This window comes from Doryrhamphus excisus, chromosome 1 (genome assembly GCF_030265055.1).
Source record: "Doryrhamphus excisus isolate RoL2022-K1 chromosome 1, RoL_Dexc_1.0, whole genome shotgun sequence".
Classification (NCBI taxonomy): Eukaryota; Metazoa; Chordata; class Actinopteri; order Syngnathiformes; family Syngnathidae; genus Doryrhamphus; species Doryrhamphus excisus.
In genome coordinates, this window is record NC_080466.1 from 9040280 (window position 1) to 9058845 (window position 18566).

The 18566-nt window shown below is 39.1% G+C and overlaps 2 protein-coding genes across 3 annotated transcripts in view; both read right to left on the reverse strand.

Annotated features, from left to right (window-relative positions):
- Window positions 1-8564, reverse strand: part of myh10 (myosin, heavy chain 10, non-muscle) — a 34530-nt gene extending 25966 nt beyond the window's left edge. For both annotated transcript variants that reach the window (XM_058068506.1, XM_058068496.1), the window contains exons 1-3: window positions 8406-8564; window positions 6064-6441; window positions 3467-3623 (exon numbers count right to left, since the gene is read on the reverse strand). In XM_058068506.1, the coding sequence (XP_057924489.1) occupies window positions 3467-3623; window positions 6064-6408 (502 nt within the window). In that variant the 5' untranslated portion in view covers window positions 6409-6441; window positions 8406-8564. The remainder of the gene's footprint in view (window positions 1-3466; window positions 3624-6063; window positions 6442-8405) is intronic.
- Window positions 8565-10685: 2121 nt separating this feature from the next.
- On the reverse strand, window positions 10686-17917 carry LOC131137870 (solute carrier family 22 member 7-like). Its single transcript, XM_058086251.1, has 9 exons — window positions 17537-17917; window positions 17348-17451; window positions 15396-15550; window positions 14600-14768; window positions 13200-13323; window positions 12988-13097; window positions 11834-12048; window positions 11636-11744; window positions 10686-10896 (listed from the first exon to the last, which is right to left on the reverse strand). Exons 1-9 carry the CDS (start codon window positions 17915-17917, stop codon window positions 10686-10688), a joined length of 1578 nt encoding a protein of 525 aa, XP_057942234.1.
- Between the last annotated feature and the right edge of the window lie 649 nt (window positions 17918-18566).

Genomic DNA, 18566 nt, shown 5'->3' on the forward strand with positions numbered 1-18566 from the left:
TCATGCTTTTCAATATGCAAGACAGACAATACTGCACAAAAGAAGAGTAGTAAAAATGAGGCATCGACCGATCAGTGACAATTTCCTCAATTTGGGAGGGTGGGGGGGTCGGAGATTGGCCAATCCTTGCATATGAAACCAATCTTATACACTGATCTTATCTACCTCCGCAAGGGTCTGCCAGACTGATAACAAGCAATCGAGCTGAGGCTAATAAAGCTAGTTGGAGCAAAGAGACAGGCAGTGGTCCGCTGTTAGCCCTGACGAGTAGTGAAAAGGGCAAAGCTACTATACCATTCATGGCACTGGACAACCAGCCATTTTCGGTCACTGTGCACTTTATTTTTGATAAGACAATCAAATCAGGTCTAGTGTATCCTGTTGTGAAAGCTTTGTTTGTTTTTAAAATGTTTACATAAAAGACTCAAGGCATTCATATACAGTAACTTGGACAGACATTTTCTAAACTGTTCATTTATATCCAAGAGAACAAACATGCGCTCTATTAAATAAATGGTGTGTCTGTCTGGAGTGTTTAACAACTAAAAGATCACATGATGAAGCAGTAAAGGCTCCTGAAAGAAAGTTATGAACCACATCATCTTATTACATCTTCCACATATCTGAAAACCGCACATTAGCGTAAATATGGTCCAGTTGACAAGGATGACAGGGAGGTGTTTTGAAAGTCAAGGATGTTGAATAATCCAAAACCATTTTTACAGGGGAAAAATGACAAAGATGACTGGTGTTTGTAGAGTTTGGGCTGGTGTGTGTCAGCCACAGCTTTACAAATGGAAACATGTGCAGTAGAGATCATCAGCTTTTACTTTCCAAAGTGGAACATTTTTGTGGAGTGAGAAATCTGATAGGGACCTCTGTCAATAATATTTTAATTTCAATTAAGGTATTTATAAAAAACAGAATAAAAACTTCTGACAGACAGGAAGGCAGCCAGTAGAGCTGACTGGAGGAAAGAAGAACAAATTGGGATGATAGATGGGAACATGAAGATACTTTTGTTCTTCAAGCATGTTTGCGCCTGTTATATGATTGACAACTTATTTTTGTAATTGTATGATAGTAAAGAATGTTAAATTGTTACTTACACCACACATTGCGTCAGCAAAATGAAAAAAAGCACTTGGAACTGTGAACAACCCACCATACCAACCCAACCAAAAACCCACCACTTTCATATTTCATAACCCTACCAGGGCTGGTCATCCTTGCGTGGAAACCATCATTGTGTACAGCCGCAGACTATCCATACAAAATCAAATGAGTTCTTTGTGAAGGTGTTAGTTAACACCTCATTTAATAATCCATCATATCGCTATTTGGTTTTACAGCAATGAAGAGGTAACAAAACCAAGACTCAGACACCCTTTAGCCACAAATAGGATTCTATATCTTTCTCCAAGCTCCAAAAGTTAAAATCCGAAGGCAAATGATGCTGCTGTCGAGCTAACAATGAAACCTAAACACAAAATTCATTATAGCTGTATATTATTATTAGTGTGAGAATTGTGAAAATGCCGGTTTAGGTACAAATCTACTGACTTCTGTATTCACTGCGACAACACTATAATGTAACATACTGTATAATCATGGTAGGACAAAAATAATACACAAAGTAGGATTCCAATGTATTTAAACTAGACACATGCTCTTTAATAGTAGCAGCATTGTGCTGGTTTTTAATGCCCGGTCAACTATCATGTGGAAAAAATTGGGAAAGAAAAGAAAATACTTGTGCTTTACTATGAAACTGGATAATATTAATCAGGTTGTTGAAATGCTTAGGGCCAGTGCAGAGCAGCTGGTATCCACTAATCTCCAACCTACAAACCCCTTTTTCTAAGCAACAACACTGTTAATTCTGATATGATCACAATGGGAAATGGGCTGCAAAGAGCATTAAGGTCTCTCTTAAGTCAAAAGTGTATTTCCATTCTATCTCTCTGAAAGGCCCAGCAATTAAATATGAAACGTGCAGTTTGATTCATCGTGAAAGCATACAATATTTTCTTTGTGCACACTCCCCTTGCTTGTGGAAATGCCCCGCAATTCTGGGTCTACGCTCCCGCAGCAAATACTTTGCCTTTCGTAACTGCTTGTATTTGATTACAGAGTAATTGCATGATGTATGTACCCCTACGAGCTAAATATAGCGCAAAATCTACTCTGTGGCGATCCAATGAATGTATGGGAAACACTGACAATTACGCATTTATGTGCGTATGAATGTGCATTGTGTTCTGCGTCCTTGTAGTGTACTACAGCAATGTATCAGTGCTCTGTTGTACAACTGCTACCAGTAGAGCGTGTTCTATACTCATGTGAGAGCTGAAGACTAGTGCACTCAAGTAAAGATGCCATCGTCAGCCAGCTAAATATAGAGCCACAACATTGGCTTAGGGAGAACCCGCCCATTGTGTTCTGCATACTGATGCTGGCTGTAGACCATTGTCACTAGCTTTGCTTCATGCACCACTGTTGTGTTTCCTGTTTGCTAGCGATCACATGTTTATGATTGCTAGGGTGCTATTATGGAATACTGTAAATGAATCTTTGCTACTACGAGGAGGAGTAAACTAACTAACTACAACAGGAGCAATATGTTTTAGCAAGGATACAAAAACGCTACAAAAACACAGGCACCTGGAACAAAGCATGTCACAGGAGTGATTGCGATCAGTCACTTAATAATTTCTTGTTCCCAAGAGATTAAAAGAGAGGGATGTGTGAAATAGGTGCTAATTATGTTATAATGTTTTCCTTTGGGAGACAGTAAAGCCTAATAGGAATGACAGTCTGACTGTCCACTTTTGTCACCACCACCACTCGTCGACCATCTCGGTCGTACAAAGGGTGTATTGTCCTGTACAATAGGGTCACCCTAGATATTCTTGTTGGTCTGATCCCAGTCATTCACTGCTCAGAGTGCTGGGAAGTTTGCCAACTGCAAGGATGCCTGAATCCTTAAAGACGTAATTCATAATAAAGGTCTTCAGTCACAAGGTTTCGGACAAACAGGAAACTATCTGTAAAGCTATTTTAAAGTTTCACTTTGCATGGATTAGTAACTACAAGAGAAAATCCAGACGGTTGGTGGGACATTTTGTGACCATCCATGCATTTCTAGTTTGAAAATGCTTCTATTTTAATGTGGAAACCAAAAAAGATACATGTAGTGTAGCATTGCAAAATCATACTTGACCCAATAGTATTAAAGATGCAGTATTATGGAGAGACACTCTTGAGACCGAACCAGCCATTTATAAATAGAGATGAGGACCACATAGCAAAAGGTTCGAAATATTAACTTTAATATATGAAATATGTCAACTTTTTCACATGTATAGGAGACAATTACTTTTCATTTTGTCATATGACAAACAAGATTTTGTGAAAGACACACTTTGCCTTGGTTTTAAATCTTGACCGCAGCTGACAGGCTTACCTTGTAGCATGCATCTGTAAGCAGACTCTGAGATGGCATAGATGTGTGGGGGCATTTCGTGCCTCTTTTTGCCCCGGTACATTTCCACGATGTTCTCAGAGTAGATGGGGAGGTTTTTGTAGGGGTTTATGACCACACAGAATAGGCCCGAGTATGTCTATAAAAAAACACACAAAAAAACATTTAATAAGAATATATCTGAATGCAAATCCCTGGACCAACATTATTTTGGTGTTAATATTTTGTGCTGCTTCGGACAGTGACTCAGCACAAGAAAGAATATAAAAGTACTCTGCCACTGGGGCTCAATGAGTTATGGAGAGTGGATTTTGCTGCTTCCAGTACAGTCCGAAGTGCATTTTGTGTCAATATAATATATAATAAATTTGGTGCATTACATGAAAAAATTCGTTCATGACTCTATAGTCTTGGTCGTTAAAACAATAATGTTCTACATATTAATGTCCTACATATGTCCTCATATTAACTCACTAGCAAGATCTCAGTGTATAGACTGGTTATATATTTCATCTCATTCCATATTATCTGCATACTGTATTTGTATATAACACTGGGTAAAACTGTTGATTTTGCTAATACTTGGGTTGTTTATATTGTTTATTTTTCTATATTTTGTACTGCTTGACTGATTCTGTACTCTTGCTGCTGTGCAATGCAAATTTCCCCACTGAGGGACAAATAAAGGCATATCTTATCTTATCTTATCTTATACTGTAGCGACTGTAGACAGCACTGTAAACATGCTATATCAGAATCAGAGACTGTAGTAAATTTGGTATGTTTTTTTTCACACCATAAAACTTTCAAACACATTTCCGGGATGTCAATGTGTCATGTGATGCATGCACATGATATGCTCTTTTGAGATCACCAGATGGCCAACCTACAGCCCCCGCCCCTACAATCTTTTCCATGTGCACAGATGATTTGGGCTGTGCTACAATCTAGTATCATACATATTTTCTATTTGCCACTTGGAATGTAAAATGACTCCATCACTTCATCACAACACTCAAAAGCTTATCTGGCATCCACTCCACTTTATCGTTTGTATTGTGCTTGTGTGCCACAGTAACCCCTTCATGGACCCCCTACGGTGGGCACAGCGTCAGACAGACGGATCACTGCTACTGACCCAGCATGAATGACTCAGCTGGCTGCCCTTGACAGTGGGACCCCAAGGGGGTATTTGTGGGATTAGCAGGGAACTGATGTCAAAAGACTGGATGCCTAGACAAGCACTCATAACTGGATACCAGCCAGTAAAGTGTTGACATGTTTCTCTCTAAAAAGGCTAATTGTTTGTACTCACCGTCAAGGCATAAAAGAGTCTATATAAATCACAGTTATACACTTTCTACAGCAATAAAGTTGAGCCACCTAATCCCTGCTCATGCAAGGATATTTGACATTTTTGAATACCAACCTGGTCAGCTACATTCCGCTCCTACCTTATAATACAGTCACAATAGTGAAGAATGAAAAGCCCTCTTAAGTGTGAAACTCTGAGCCTGTGTCTTGTTCCGGTGCCTCAGGTGGCCCACTAGCTCTGTGTCTGGACTATTCCAAGAATGCATGTCACTAAGTGGGTCATCATCACAGGGGAAATGGACAGCTAATATAGGCCATATGATAGCATACCCATTGAAGGGGAAATCTGAAGAGGCTTTTGAAGAGCTGGGATGTTACAAATAGGATTAACAGTGGTATTCATTTGGATATTTGTAGTAATTACACTTTATATACCCCAGTGGAATGATTTGTGGGAGGGTTTGCAGAATAAGTATCAGACAGTGGCTATCCTGATTAAACAATGTTAGCAAATTTGAAATCGCGCCTATAGTCCAAAAAGACCCTTGTAGAACAGAACTTGACCAAAATTGCTTTGTAAACTATGTCTCTAATGCAATCTGATATTTATATAGGATGCAGGGCTGATAGGAGCAAAACCAAAACCAAAAAAAGAATATAATGTTTTGTTGTTATGAAAATTAATTTAACATTTTACACTTATGTGACATTTAAAAACAATAAAAAATGACCCGTGTGGGGAACTTCTGCAATGCAACCCATCAAACACTACACTCCGTTCATTTGTCATTAAAAGTTACAGGTGGTTGATTTGATTGACCACAATCTGAATGGGAAGAATTGCTTCTGCAACCAAACCAACTGGAAGTCGACCAGTATTCTAAACAGACTGTTAGACTTCAGAGGTCCCGCTATATCCGGTTTTAGGGAGAGGAGAGGAACTGCACACTTCTACAGTATTTTTAATGCAGCCTCAAACATCAGGGATTCATTAAAATTCTGACCAAAAAACAAAGTGAAGGAGTAAGTCATAGTAGGCCCTGTGGGAGCTGTTATCTGGTTGCATTGTAGACATTTTGGACATTTGCCAACTTCTGTAAATGGGAGTTAAAAGTCTTGATGACCGGGCAGTGATGCCTCTATGGATGCTCAAGCTTGAGAGGTTTTATGGGCTTCAACCATGTACGTTTTTTTTACATACAAGAAAAAAAACACGCTCATAATTTAAACAAACTTTTAGTGAGATGATGAATGAAAGCACTTACATAAATGAGTCCTGAATAGTAGCGGTCTTTGAGGTTGTGAAGCACGGAGGCTTCATTCAGGCAAGTGAGCTCAGCCATGTCCTCCACCTTGCTGAACTTTGGTGGATTCATCTTCTGGATATCATCCTTGTTGACCGCTGCCTTCTTTCCATTCTCGGCCAGCTCTACTAATACCTCATCACCACGTTCCTCCCGCACGCTGGCCGCCTCAAAGCCGTGGCGTTCTGATGGGATCCATACTAGCCTCTTGGCAGTCCAGTCTGCCTGCGAGGCCGGGTTATAGACCACGGCGCGGTCAACAAAGAGATACCGCTCTGGCTCCTCCAGCCCGCTCCTCTGCGACATGATGGGTAGCAGAAGTAACACTCACTAGGCCACCTGCAGCCAAGCCAGAGGGTATCACATTTAGAACAAACAGCATTTTTATACAGTTCACTAGAAAGCATGAGATGGTAAAACCACAATCACTCAACACCACTGAGAGGATGTTGTTAAGACTAGATCACAAGCTCATATTTATACTTTTCAAAGCCTGAATACTAATAAGACCTCAGAGACTGGAAAAAAAAGCAAATGACAGCACTAGGATTTGGTTTTAATAATCATCCATTCAACTCAACTTGTGGAGAAGTGACTGAAATGCTGTTTTTCCACAAAAACATTATGTGGGAGGAAAGTGCATAACAATGCACATGTGGGGGAGGCACCTGCTACATTAAGAAAAAAAGGAGAAATAAGCATTACATTCCCAAAATCACATAATCATAATATACTTTTTTACACATACTGTAGGTCTGTGTGGGCAAAATATGTCCACACAGACCTCAAAGGCTTTACACCTCCATCTGTGCAAATAAACTGTCCATGTGCACTCTCACTTAACCATTAGTGTAAAGAAAAAAAACAATAATTATACAATAATTATACAATAATTACAATTACAATAATTATACCATGAAAAATAAATTTTAATGATGAAGGCACTAGATTTTTTAGAGCTCTTTATGTTTGGGGCACTAGAGATACAGCAGCTTGAGAAAAATCAAGAAAAGTATATATTTTCAAATGTGCTAAGGTAATTTCGGTTATGTCTAGAGGGAAAATAAATGTTTCCTCTCACGCTCAAAGACAGCTGGGGTAGGCTCCAGCACGCCCACGACACTTGTGCACTTACCTCCACTAATGTGATCCAATAGAAGAGCTGTATTAAAAGGTGTGCGGCGCTTCAGATATTCTAATTGTCTATTTTGATTGACACTTTGAATGTCCAACAATATATTCCAAGTGTCAAAATGTAAAACATATAGTGGGAATGAATGATCACTAAAGCTGTGCTTCTTACTACTCCTTTTTGCATATGCTCGGTTGTGCAAATGTACCATGTGATTCTCCTTAATGTAAGTTGTAACGGTTATTATATTGTTGGATTACATTAGATAGTGGGTGTGTATGTTGAGGTCCACACACTATATAGTTTTGGAAATTAACATCATTGATTGCTGCTTACTCATCATGTGGGCCGAACTATATCTGACGAATGTTCAGAGATGTTTTAACCCACAATATGTTCCCATGTTTGAATCAGGCGCCTGTGGAACACCAATCTGGGTCAGGTCATGCAACAGTGGTGGGGGATCAGTATGGCTACACTACATCCCCTTAACTCGGGACCAAACACTACTCCTTTATGCCCAAGGCAGCACCAGAACAGTACACTAGTCGCACGAGGTTACTGTTAAAATATGAATTTGACCTCAACAGGCTTTAAGAAACAACAGGCTACCTTGCTAAGTAGCTATCTTAAAGTTGCTGTGCTTCATATTGCACCCGCTCGAAAAGATGCCTGCAATGACTCGACATCACTAACTTATATCAACCACCACAACATTTATTCACAGGCCAATTTATGATTATTGTACATTAACAAAAGATAATTTATGACTCTTGTTCATTATTGATTGAAGCACAAGAACAATATATTTTGGTGTAGAAGGAGTGAAGTGAGCGGTGACTTCGGCTAAATAAGATCGCATCATGGGTGTGGGCGGCTCAAAAGACGTCTGGGTGGGGATAAACGCAGGGCAGACAATGACCGCATCGCTTTACTGTAGCTCTCGGGGATTAAACTTCTCAAACAAGCTATTTTGTTTCAGGTCCCGCACCAAAAAAGGGCGATTTTATCATATTTGTTTGACGGTAGCGACACCGGCTAGCATTAGCAAAACTGGCTGCTAGTGCTCTATCATTGACAAGTCATGGAACAATAATCCGCTAGCTCCAGTCAACTAACACCGCTGCTGCTGCTGTTAACTACTTAAAAGAGGCCTTATTGTAGTACATACCACACGCAGCAGGTGACGGCGGTCCTCCCAGGTGTTTATCAGTATAAAAGTACGTATAATCTGCATCCAATGCGAGCTAAAACAGTATTTGCCCGCTCTCTCATCAGTGGTACTCCTCCACCATCCGGCAGCCTCTCAACCAAACGCTGGCCCGCCAGGGGAGGATGGCCGTTGGCGACGCCCACGAGAGACATCTACAATCTGATTGGCTGACGGCGTCTGATAGTTAACTGATATTGGTCGAAAGCAATTTCCGTCTCACAACTTTGTTGACGCGACACTGCGGACCGGTGGATTGTGCAGCGGTAGTGTACGTCAATACCACACACATTATTTATTATCTTTCATTTATTTTTAACCATTAAATTCACTTGAAGCACTATTGTCGCGTAACATTAATTGATATATGTACGTATATATGAGGTACTGAGTCTCGGATACAATGTTTTATTAAACTGAAGATAAGCAGCATGGATGGATGGACAAAGCAATCAATATGTATAAGACAACACAATATGAGATCCAATACAAGAGCTGCATCTAAAAACGGGCCTTCATTGCTGTATATTTTTGTTTATTATTCGTCGTTGTGGTTTGCAGTGATGTGGAATTACATTGTAGCATACTGGGAGTTGTTTCTATAATAATCTAATATTATTTTGCCCCTTCCATGTAACTACGAGTAGCCAAATATTGCAGAAAACATCCTGCTTTATAGACTTTTTGGTTTATATAGTTTAGGCAAGTTATGTTTAAATACTGCCCTCTGCTGGGCTTAATAGACATCACTTCTGGATGAATTACAGTCCTGGTATGCCTGTGAGTATAGTTACTTGCTTTATAGTTATTTATCGGATTGATACCAAAATTTGTAGTATGGCCCGCCCCTACTAGGTGTCAAGAGAGGTGCGTTGTATTTTTAAAAATTACTTCATTGTCTTGTGGCGCTTTATAGGTGACTTGGCAGTTGTATCATGTGACTAATACAACAAGCTCTAGTTTAAGCATGATTGTTTGGCTATTTCATTTACTTAATGTCATGTTTACATTTAGCTATTTATTTGTTTATTGGTATTTGTTTGCTGCTCCCTTTGAACCAGTGTGTACGCCACCCAAAGTATACCTCCTTAGACTCTCCAATCATAAATCACATTTTGTCTCTTTGACAAGTGTGATGATGATTTTGAGGCATTCAACTTTGCACCGTACAACACAGATGAGTTGCACAGATTAACATAACATCTTTTAATTCATTATAGACTTTTTTTTTACATTACAAAAACTCCAACCACACACATTTTACCCCAAAGGGTGTCCACATGACCGTAAATGACATTTGTGATGCCATATGTGTTGTGCTCAAAATACTTGTGAATACTTGCTAGCATACATTACAGCAAACATGTAATACAGATATCCTCAAATTATTTTAATTAGACAACTGGTCAGTGATTAATGCACCAATTCAAGAAACAATACAAGCAGTTGATGTTTGCTAAATACAAGGATGAAGAGTCTTGAACCAGTCATGATGTGCTGTGCTATATATATCACTATATTGACACTTACTATGGTACCCATTATGTCATTGTATGGTCATATTTAATATGCATTATTAAAAAAACAAACAAAAAAAACCCTTAAACTGTATTATGGAAAGCAGGAAGTGAACAAATGTAACAGTTACTGATTGTAAAAGTACCAGATGGAGGGGTAGGATTTAATAAGCTTTGCTTCTTCCTACTCCTTTTGGACATGTGGAACTGTGAACTGATTACTTGGTGCATTCAATTGTAATCTGATGCATGTTCAAATGAAATAAAACCATTACCATTACCATTAGTTGCTGTGCCAGACGAGATGTTGCTTTTGCTCAAATTTGACACACACGTCAGTGTGTCAGTCCCCCAATGGTGTGTACCAAAATTCCTGCTGATCTGGCTAAAGTGCATTGAAGCGACTGTTTTATAATGTGCATTGAGCTGTGTGAGGAATTTGTAAAGTCAATCCAATTTACGAGATTAACCGTTGGAGTTGAGTATGTGGTGTATTTGTCAAACAAGTAATAGCGGTCGTAGTGTAGGCCACATTCTTTCCTTTGATAGTAAATAAAAATGTTACATAAATGCGATACAAATGCATTGTCAACTGCAGTGTGACCAGTTATTGACCACAATGTTTTATCATAAAGTGGAAGTAAGATGTCAGATTTGATGAGGGACACTCTAAAACACATTTTGTTATTCTGTGATCTTTTTGCACCTGTAAGTAATCTACTCATTATATTGTCTCCTCCACATCCTGAATAGTCTGTGGCAGGCGGGCATTTTTTGTCTCAGGAAGAAGCATGGTCAGGGTGCCAGCAGCTAAAGCCATAAGGGAAAAGATGAGACTTGGTAAACCGACCCACACCTCGTCCAGGAAATTAATCAGAGGGCATACTGCCACACCAAGACGGGCTAGGAAGGAACAGTAGCCCATCCCGTTTAGCCTGCGCAAATACAAAAAATGTGTAACTTTAGCAAACAACATTCATTCAAATGTGGAGCAAAGATAGCACAAGCTTTTAAAAAAAAAAATTGTTACAATGAAGAACTATATTTCTATAATTTTATTGAGTTTGAGTTTTCAAGGGTTAAGTGCCTTGCTAAAGTTTCTCCAACAGCAAATTTCCTTCTTTCAGGTCCTTAGAGAGAAACGAGAAAAGCAACGGACCATACCAAAGCAAGGGCGCAAGACCTCCGAATTTTTAAAGAAAAGACTGTCATCATTTCGGAAGTATGTGAATAACACACAGCTTTGTTAATTAATTGGGTTTACATTATTTTCAATGGGAAAACTTGCTTTGGTTAGAGTCTGTTTTGGTTTGAGTCGGACCTTCTGGAACGGATTAATGACGCCAACCAAGGCACCACTTTATATTATTATTGTATATTATCATTTGTGGTTTATTTAGTCTCAAAAATGTTGACAATAATATAATTTAGCGTCAATTGGTGGGACAATAAACATTTCAAAACAAACCTGTATTGCTTTGTGACGTACTAGTTAAATGAAAACAGACCAGTCGTACTCGGTCAAGTTCAAGGGTGCGCACAAATTGTTACCAAATGTATTATTATTTTTTTAACGATTAAGCTATCAAATAGTATTTCAAGTGAAGTGTGCAAATTTTCTACAGGTGCCGTACCCACAGTTTATTTATATAATGTCCACCATGTTCTACCCACCTTACGACTGTAGGGTAGAGTTCTGCTGTGTACAGAAACAAAACTGTAAAAGATCCTTGGGCAAACATCTTGCCCATTGCCCCCAAAGCTGCCCGATAAGACCCCATGTCTGAAAATAATGCATAGACAAAAGATTGTACTTAAATCTTTGCAATTTTTCGTGTAATTTCTGCAAAATGCTCACTCTTAATCACTTACCGTGAGGGATGAGCATGTTGCCTAACAAACACAGTCCGGTCAGCAAAAGTCCAACAGCCTGATTTATTTGTCGGCCTATTGTGTCCAAAGTGAAGAGGATAAAAATTTTGGCAGGAATTTCACTGGCACCATGGATGAACTGTGTCAAATAAATGTTCACGCCAAATCCAGACACATTAAAGCTGATTCCGTAGTAACTGCATGTCAATCCGAACCTGCAAACAAATCAGCCAACATATTTTGATCAAGTATAAATTATTAGTAGGGTGATATTGTGACCATATTAGTAGACCTAAATCAATGACATTTTCTGGGTTACTTTACTGTTGTTTCATCAAAGTACAGTATTTCACATAATACAGTAAATACCCGAATATTCGCAATTTAGGTCTCTGGAAATTTGCAGTTTTTTGACAAAAAAAAAGGCGAGATGAACGATAAAATACAGTCGAAAGTCGTCACTGGAGTTATGCAGTATGGATTATCTTGAGGAAACGCCTTCTTCAACAGCTAGCTGGGATGACCTAGCTGCCCTCAAAGCCTTCAGGCATGCAAACTCCGCTGTGATTGGCCACACGCCCAAAGTGCATCCTAACTGTGAACCATATAAGGAAATCCGCCCCTGTGTGACATCACAAAGGAGCAGTTTTACCACGCCTTTTGAAACCGAGCGTTTTGAGCCATCCCAAACTTCTTTCAGTGCTCACTTCCAAATGCGGAAAACTTAATTATCAGAAACTTTGGCATCGTTTAACATGAGAATACAACATTCTAACTACATTTATAGGTCAGAAAGGTTGAAAAAGCATCATAGGTCGCCTTTAACCATGGATTGTGCTTCTGTGCATTTAGCTTCATTCGTCATGAGGCAACAACGGCAATTGAAGAGAGACAAGAGTGCTTTGAGGTTAAGAGAGGCTGGGCAGCATTTCTGCATGTTCCTGGGATGTGGGAGAAAGTACCTAGGGAAGACCTAGCACATGCAGAACATGCAAACTCCACACAGAGATGCTTGAATGGTGAGTCAAACCCAGAGCTTCTGATCGCGAGGCAGGGGTGATAACCACTACTCTACCGTGCTTCCCTGGAAGTAAGCCATCAAAACAATATATTTTTGACAATCCAGTGCAATACAAAAAATGTATGTACTGTACCACACAGTGCCAGTAAGCACAGCCAGTCTCCTCATCCTGGGGGTCCTCACCAAATCCAGGACTGAATATTTTTTGTTTTCATTGTCTGCTATTATTACTTTGGACAAATTCTAGAAAGTAAAAAATGGAAAGAAGAGTGAAATTCACGACACTATTGATACATCGAAATTGAAATAGAAATGAGAAATTTACAGTATATTTAAATTCTGCACCTCTGGATTGAGGTGATCCATGAACTGCTCTCTGTGGTTGACCTTTGCACATTCGCTTAAGTAAAAATGTGCACGGCTGGCGTTTCCCTGGCCTAAGAGCCATCTGGCAGACTCTGGGATTATCCTGCAAAAAAAAACAAAACAAACAAACAAAAAAAACATTATATTGTAATTTTGTTAGTATGGCTCAGGCTTACCTCTCATAGTCCGAAGGGAAGATTTGTAAATAAGTACATAAAATATTATATAAACAGATATCGATTTTGGGCTGCGGATAAGCCGTAGAAAATGAATGAATGAATATTGATTTTGGAAATATGGCCTATTATTAAAAAAATATAATTAAAAAATAAAGTTAAAAAGTCTTTGGGCGAGAGGCGGGGTACACCCTTGACTGGTTGCTTGCTATTATCTATATATATGTATATACTGCATATGTTGATAATAATGATTGTACAACTACAGTAATGGAAAAAAGTATTATACCACCCTTGTTTCTTCAGTTTCTTGTTCATTTTAATGCCTGATGCCTGGCTCAACTAAAAGTACCTTTGTTTGGATAAATATAATGATGACAACAAAAATATCTCATACAAGTTACATTTTTTGGCAGTACAATGTTTATTCATGTAAGAACTGAAGTGATTTTGTTTATTATCAATAAAGCCATGGAAGTTGTAGATATCAGCTCATAAATTAAACTTCAAACTTGAGGCTTTATTGTTGCTTGTATGTATTTTTGTATTTCGGATACTATTACATATATTGGACACCATGGACAGATTCCGGTAAGATAATCACACCCACTTCATACTCAACAAGCAGCATCAAAACTAAACTTTCTAAGAATAGTGCATTCCGGTGCATCACGGAACTCCTTGGGCACAAGTTGACTTCTGTATTCACGGACACTTGGAAAACATGGGAATACACCCGACCATGCACATGCAGCCCAGATAACGTGATATTTCAGAATCAGAATCAGAAAAGGGTTTATGGTATGACCAGGTATGATCAAACTCATACTAGGAATTTGTTTTGGCAAAGTAGACACATCTATTAAAAAAGACTGAAAAATACAAAATATACAGAATAAACAGTATAAATATATGTACACAGTCTGTATTTTGTTTGTTATTCTGGAAGTGCAGTCTGATTGTTTTTCCTAAGAGTCCAAACTGGGCGTTAATGTAACGCATATAGTGAAAGTATTTACAAAATACTTTACAAAACCAACTACTTGCTCATACTAACATTAAGACTCAACTCAGCTGCAAAATGTTCTGATTTATCATGATTGAATATGCAGAATTAAACCAGAGCCAGACTTAGGATACCACTGATAAAAAGGCTGATTCACAATACAGTAACAGTGAAGTCGGTCAATCATTTCTCCTTACCATGCACAAATGATTCCCAGAAAGGCCGGGGTGGTTACTGCGGCTGTCAAGTATCTCCAGTCCCTTACTAAATAGGCCAGAACAGCAAGCAGCATTGTGTTCACACTCCAGTCCAGGCTTATTAAAATACTCAGTGTACAGCGATGCTTGATATCTGTCCATTCTATACCTATAGTATATCAAAATACATACAGGTACATTCTTATTAGAGTTTTGTCAGCATGGCAAATTCAATGTTCAATATATAAAATTCATTCATTCATTCATTCATTTTCTACCGCTTTTTCCTCACAAGGGTTGCGGGGGATGTTGGAGCCTATCCCAGCTGTATATGGGCGAGAGGCGGGGTACACCCTGTACTAGTTGCCAGTCAATCACAGGGCACATATAGACAAACAACCATTCACACTCACATTCATACCTATGGACAATTTGGAGTCGCCAATTAACCTAGCATGTTTTTGGAATGCGGGAGGAAACCGGAGTACCCGGAGAAAACCCACGCATGCACGGGGAGAACATGCAAACTCCACACAGAAGATGGTCGAGGGTGGATATATAAATTTTTTTAGTAAAAAAAAAAAAATTAAAGGAAGCATCAATCTTAGCAACAAGAAAGCATCCCAATAAGATAACTGCCACAAAAGTCATTAACAGTATCCAAATATACATAAACAAAATATAATTCAACTTCCTTAGTGGGAAGAAGCTGATTTATTGCCATTGACAATGATTAGCTTTTTTTTATTTTGTTGCATAAAAACAGCAACACTGAAAAGATGATGTCGACACTCACACAGGACGTTGGTGATGACGGCGATTCCAGAGCATCCAAATCCAGTAAAGAACCGCATGACTGCAAACATGGACAAATTGTATGACAGAGCACTTGCAAATCCAAAGCAGGCGGTTGTCAAACAAGACACCAAGAGCATTGTTCTCCTGCCAAACCTGCAAGAGAATAAATATATTATAGAAAACATCATCTTAAATGGAATATAGTGTGTTCAGCTGTTAATAAATAAGATGCATCAATAAATATATCTTGACAGAGGAGAATGAAAGTACAAATACAAATACTTAGTTATTTGTTCTAGTCATTACTAGAGGTTGAACGTATGTACATTTGTACAGTACAGAGGCGTACTGAGTTCCTACACGGAATGCATTGCGTAAGAGACTAAAGTGTGACATTCACGTGTCTACTTTGTAAACAAACCCAGTGCAGCTGATTTTTTAGCTAGCACCAAGAAGAACACTTTGCTGTCTGTAGGAAATATGTAAACCAGGGATCTCAAAGTCAATTTACTTGGGGCCCACTGGAGCTAGGGTCTAGGTGAGGCTGGGCCGCATCAGGTTTAAAAAAAAAAACACTTTTTCAGTGTTTTGATCTCAGTCATGGATGATGAGACAAAAAGCAAAACAGGCGGGCTCATTCGCTTGCGTATGGGCAGGGCAAAATCGCGTCAATTGTGTGCGGTGTGCACACAGCTTTAAGCTGTCATTTCTGGGTTCATGAAACCATATGGCATCCATATCAACCTAGGCGGGGGCCTCAAAGTAGCATCCTGCGGGCCGCATTTGGCCCGCGGGCCGTGAGTTTGAGACCCCTGATGTAAACGGAGATAAATGGATGGGAAGAATGTAGTGTGCCTTGTTCATTCAAAAAGGGGGAACAGGGCTTTAAGAGTTTAATTTTTCTTAAATTTTAATTTGAAATTAAAAAAAAAAATTTATTGGATAATTTACCTGCTATCAGTTCATTCATTCATTTTCTACCGCTTTTTCCTCACGAGGGTCGTGGGGGGTGCTGGAGCCTATCCCAGCTGTCTTCGGGCGAGAGGCGGGGTACACCCTGGACTGGTTGCCAGCCAATCACAGGGCACATATAGACAAACAACCATTCACACTCACATTCATACCTATGGACAATTTGGAGTCACCAATTAACCTAGCATGTTTTTGGAATGTGGGAGGAAACCGGAGTACCCGGAGAAAACCCACGCATGCACGGGGAGAACATCCAAACTCCACACAGAGATGTCCGAGGGTGGAATTGAACCCTGGTCTCCTAGCTGTGAGGTCTGCGTGCTAACCACTTGACCGCCGTGCCGCCCTGCTATCAGTTTTTTTGTTTTATTTTGAAAATCATTACAGCTGTTTCCACACTCGGCTATCTCTGTGTGGAGTTTGCATGTTCTCCCCGTGAATGCGTGGGTTTTCTCTGGGTACTCCGGTTTCCTCCCACATTCCAAAAACATGCTAGGTTAATTGGTGACTCCAAATTGTCCATAGGTATGAATGTGAGTGTGAATGGTTGTTTGTCTATATGTGCCCTGTGATTGGCTGGCGACCAGTCCAGGGTGTACCCCGCCGCTCGTCTTAAGTCAGCTGGGATAGGCTCCAGCACCCCTCGCAACCCTTGTGAGGAATAAGCGGTAGAAAATGAATGAATGAATGAATTACAGCTGTTGACACAAAAGCTAAGTAAGTTTTCTAACCTTAGTTTACTGAAAATTAACCAAACATTGACCTTAAAACTGAGGTACGTACCGGACCATGATTTTGCCATACAGTTATAACCCTAGTAATTACGCCGTAGGAGTCAAATGACAGGGTATGCCTGCAATAAGGTCATTCAGACAATGTACTGTTCAGACTGTGATGTATTAACTACTGCAGATTATATATAAAAAAACAAGGTGGTTATAATAGCAAACAAAGCACTTAAGAACATGTCCTTATGACCAGTCACTAAGCGTGCCAAGCACTCCTGCTCCAAGCATGGCGCCCATGAAGAAGATGCTTGCTGTGGCTTGGTTCATTCTTCTTCTCTCGCAAACCAAATCCCACTGTCAGTGGAATACAGTGAATACAGTCACTCAAGAATGAAGGATTTATGTGTTGTTTTGTAAAAAGCATGCAGCTGAAACTCACCTCAGAGGCCAAAGTAGACTTGACGACGGACGTATCATACACAAATCCATTCTGACAAAATACTGTTGGCAGCTCAGTAACGTTAGAGGAGTTGAACAATAGATGATACTGAGGCTCGGCAAACATCTGACAAGAACTCAGCGTCCCATCCTCCTGGACTGGAATACTGACAGCGAGCCTCAGCTCACTGGACAGATTCCTAAAAACACTCCCATTATCTGAAACGCTAATGTTGCAGTGGTGTGAAGGAATATATGCGATGAAATTATTTAGCAGAAAGTGAAAAAGCAAAGTCATACGTGGAAGTACCAGCATTAACACCAGTTTAAATTGGAATCTGCCAAATCCGTTCAATTCTGCTATCACGTCATCAAACTTCATCTTGGAAGCACAACTGGCAATGTGGAGTCAATGGACTGTCATTGGTCATTGTGCATATAATCTGGCCAAGTCAGCAATCTTTAAGAATTAACATGCAAGTTAAATGATTTGCCAACAGCCCCAAATACAGTACAGACTAGTACTTGACGTTTTCGTTAATGTCCAACCAGTTTATCTTAATGGTCTTACCAGGTGAATAAATATCAAAAGCATCTTGGTTGTGACTGATTTGAGTTGTGACAAAGTCCATTTGTTTTTACACTCTTGTTCAGAATATCGTGTTTCAGGGGCTAATATTTGATGACAAGTTAAACTTTGAACGTAAAACTCATATACTTTAAGCAATAGCTTGTCAGTTGCAAGCAAGGACAGTTACAGTGTTGGAAAGCTCATGCCATGCAATAGAGGAAAGATGATGAAGATGACTAAACAAAACATGGAATATAATTAAACACTAAAGCTTGCTCTGTGACCAAATCATAAGTAATATTTTTTTAAATTTAATTTTGTTATATTTAATTCATTTACTTTTGTTTCAAAATGAAATAAAATGACATAAAATGAAATAAAATAAAATAAAATAAAATAAAATAAAATAAAATAAAATAAAATAAAATAAAATAAAATAAAATAAAATAAAATAAAATAA

Coding starts and splice junctions, on each gene's coding strand:
- LOC131137870 (XM_058086251.1), bottom strand. CDS start 17,917: ATGAAGTTTGATGACGTGATAGCAGAATTGAACGGATTTGGCAGATTC. Junction 13,098..13,199: donor TGGATCACCTCAATCCAGAG/GTGCAGAATTTA, acceptor TTTACTTTCTAG/AATTTGTCCAAAGTAATAAT. Junction 12,049..12,987: donor GTGCTTACTGGCACTGTGTG/GTACAGTACATA, acceptor ATTTGTTTGCAG/GTTCGGATTGACATGCAGTT.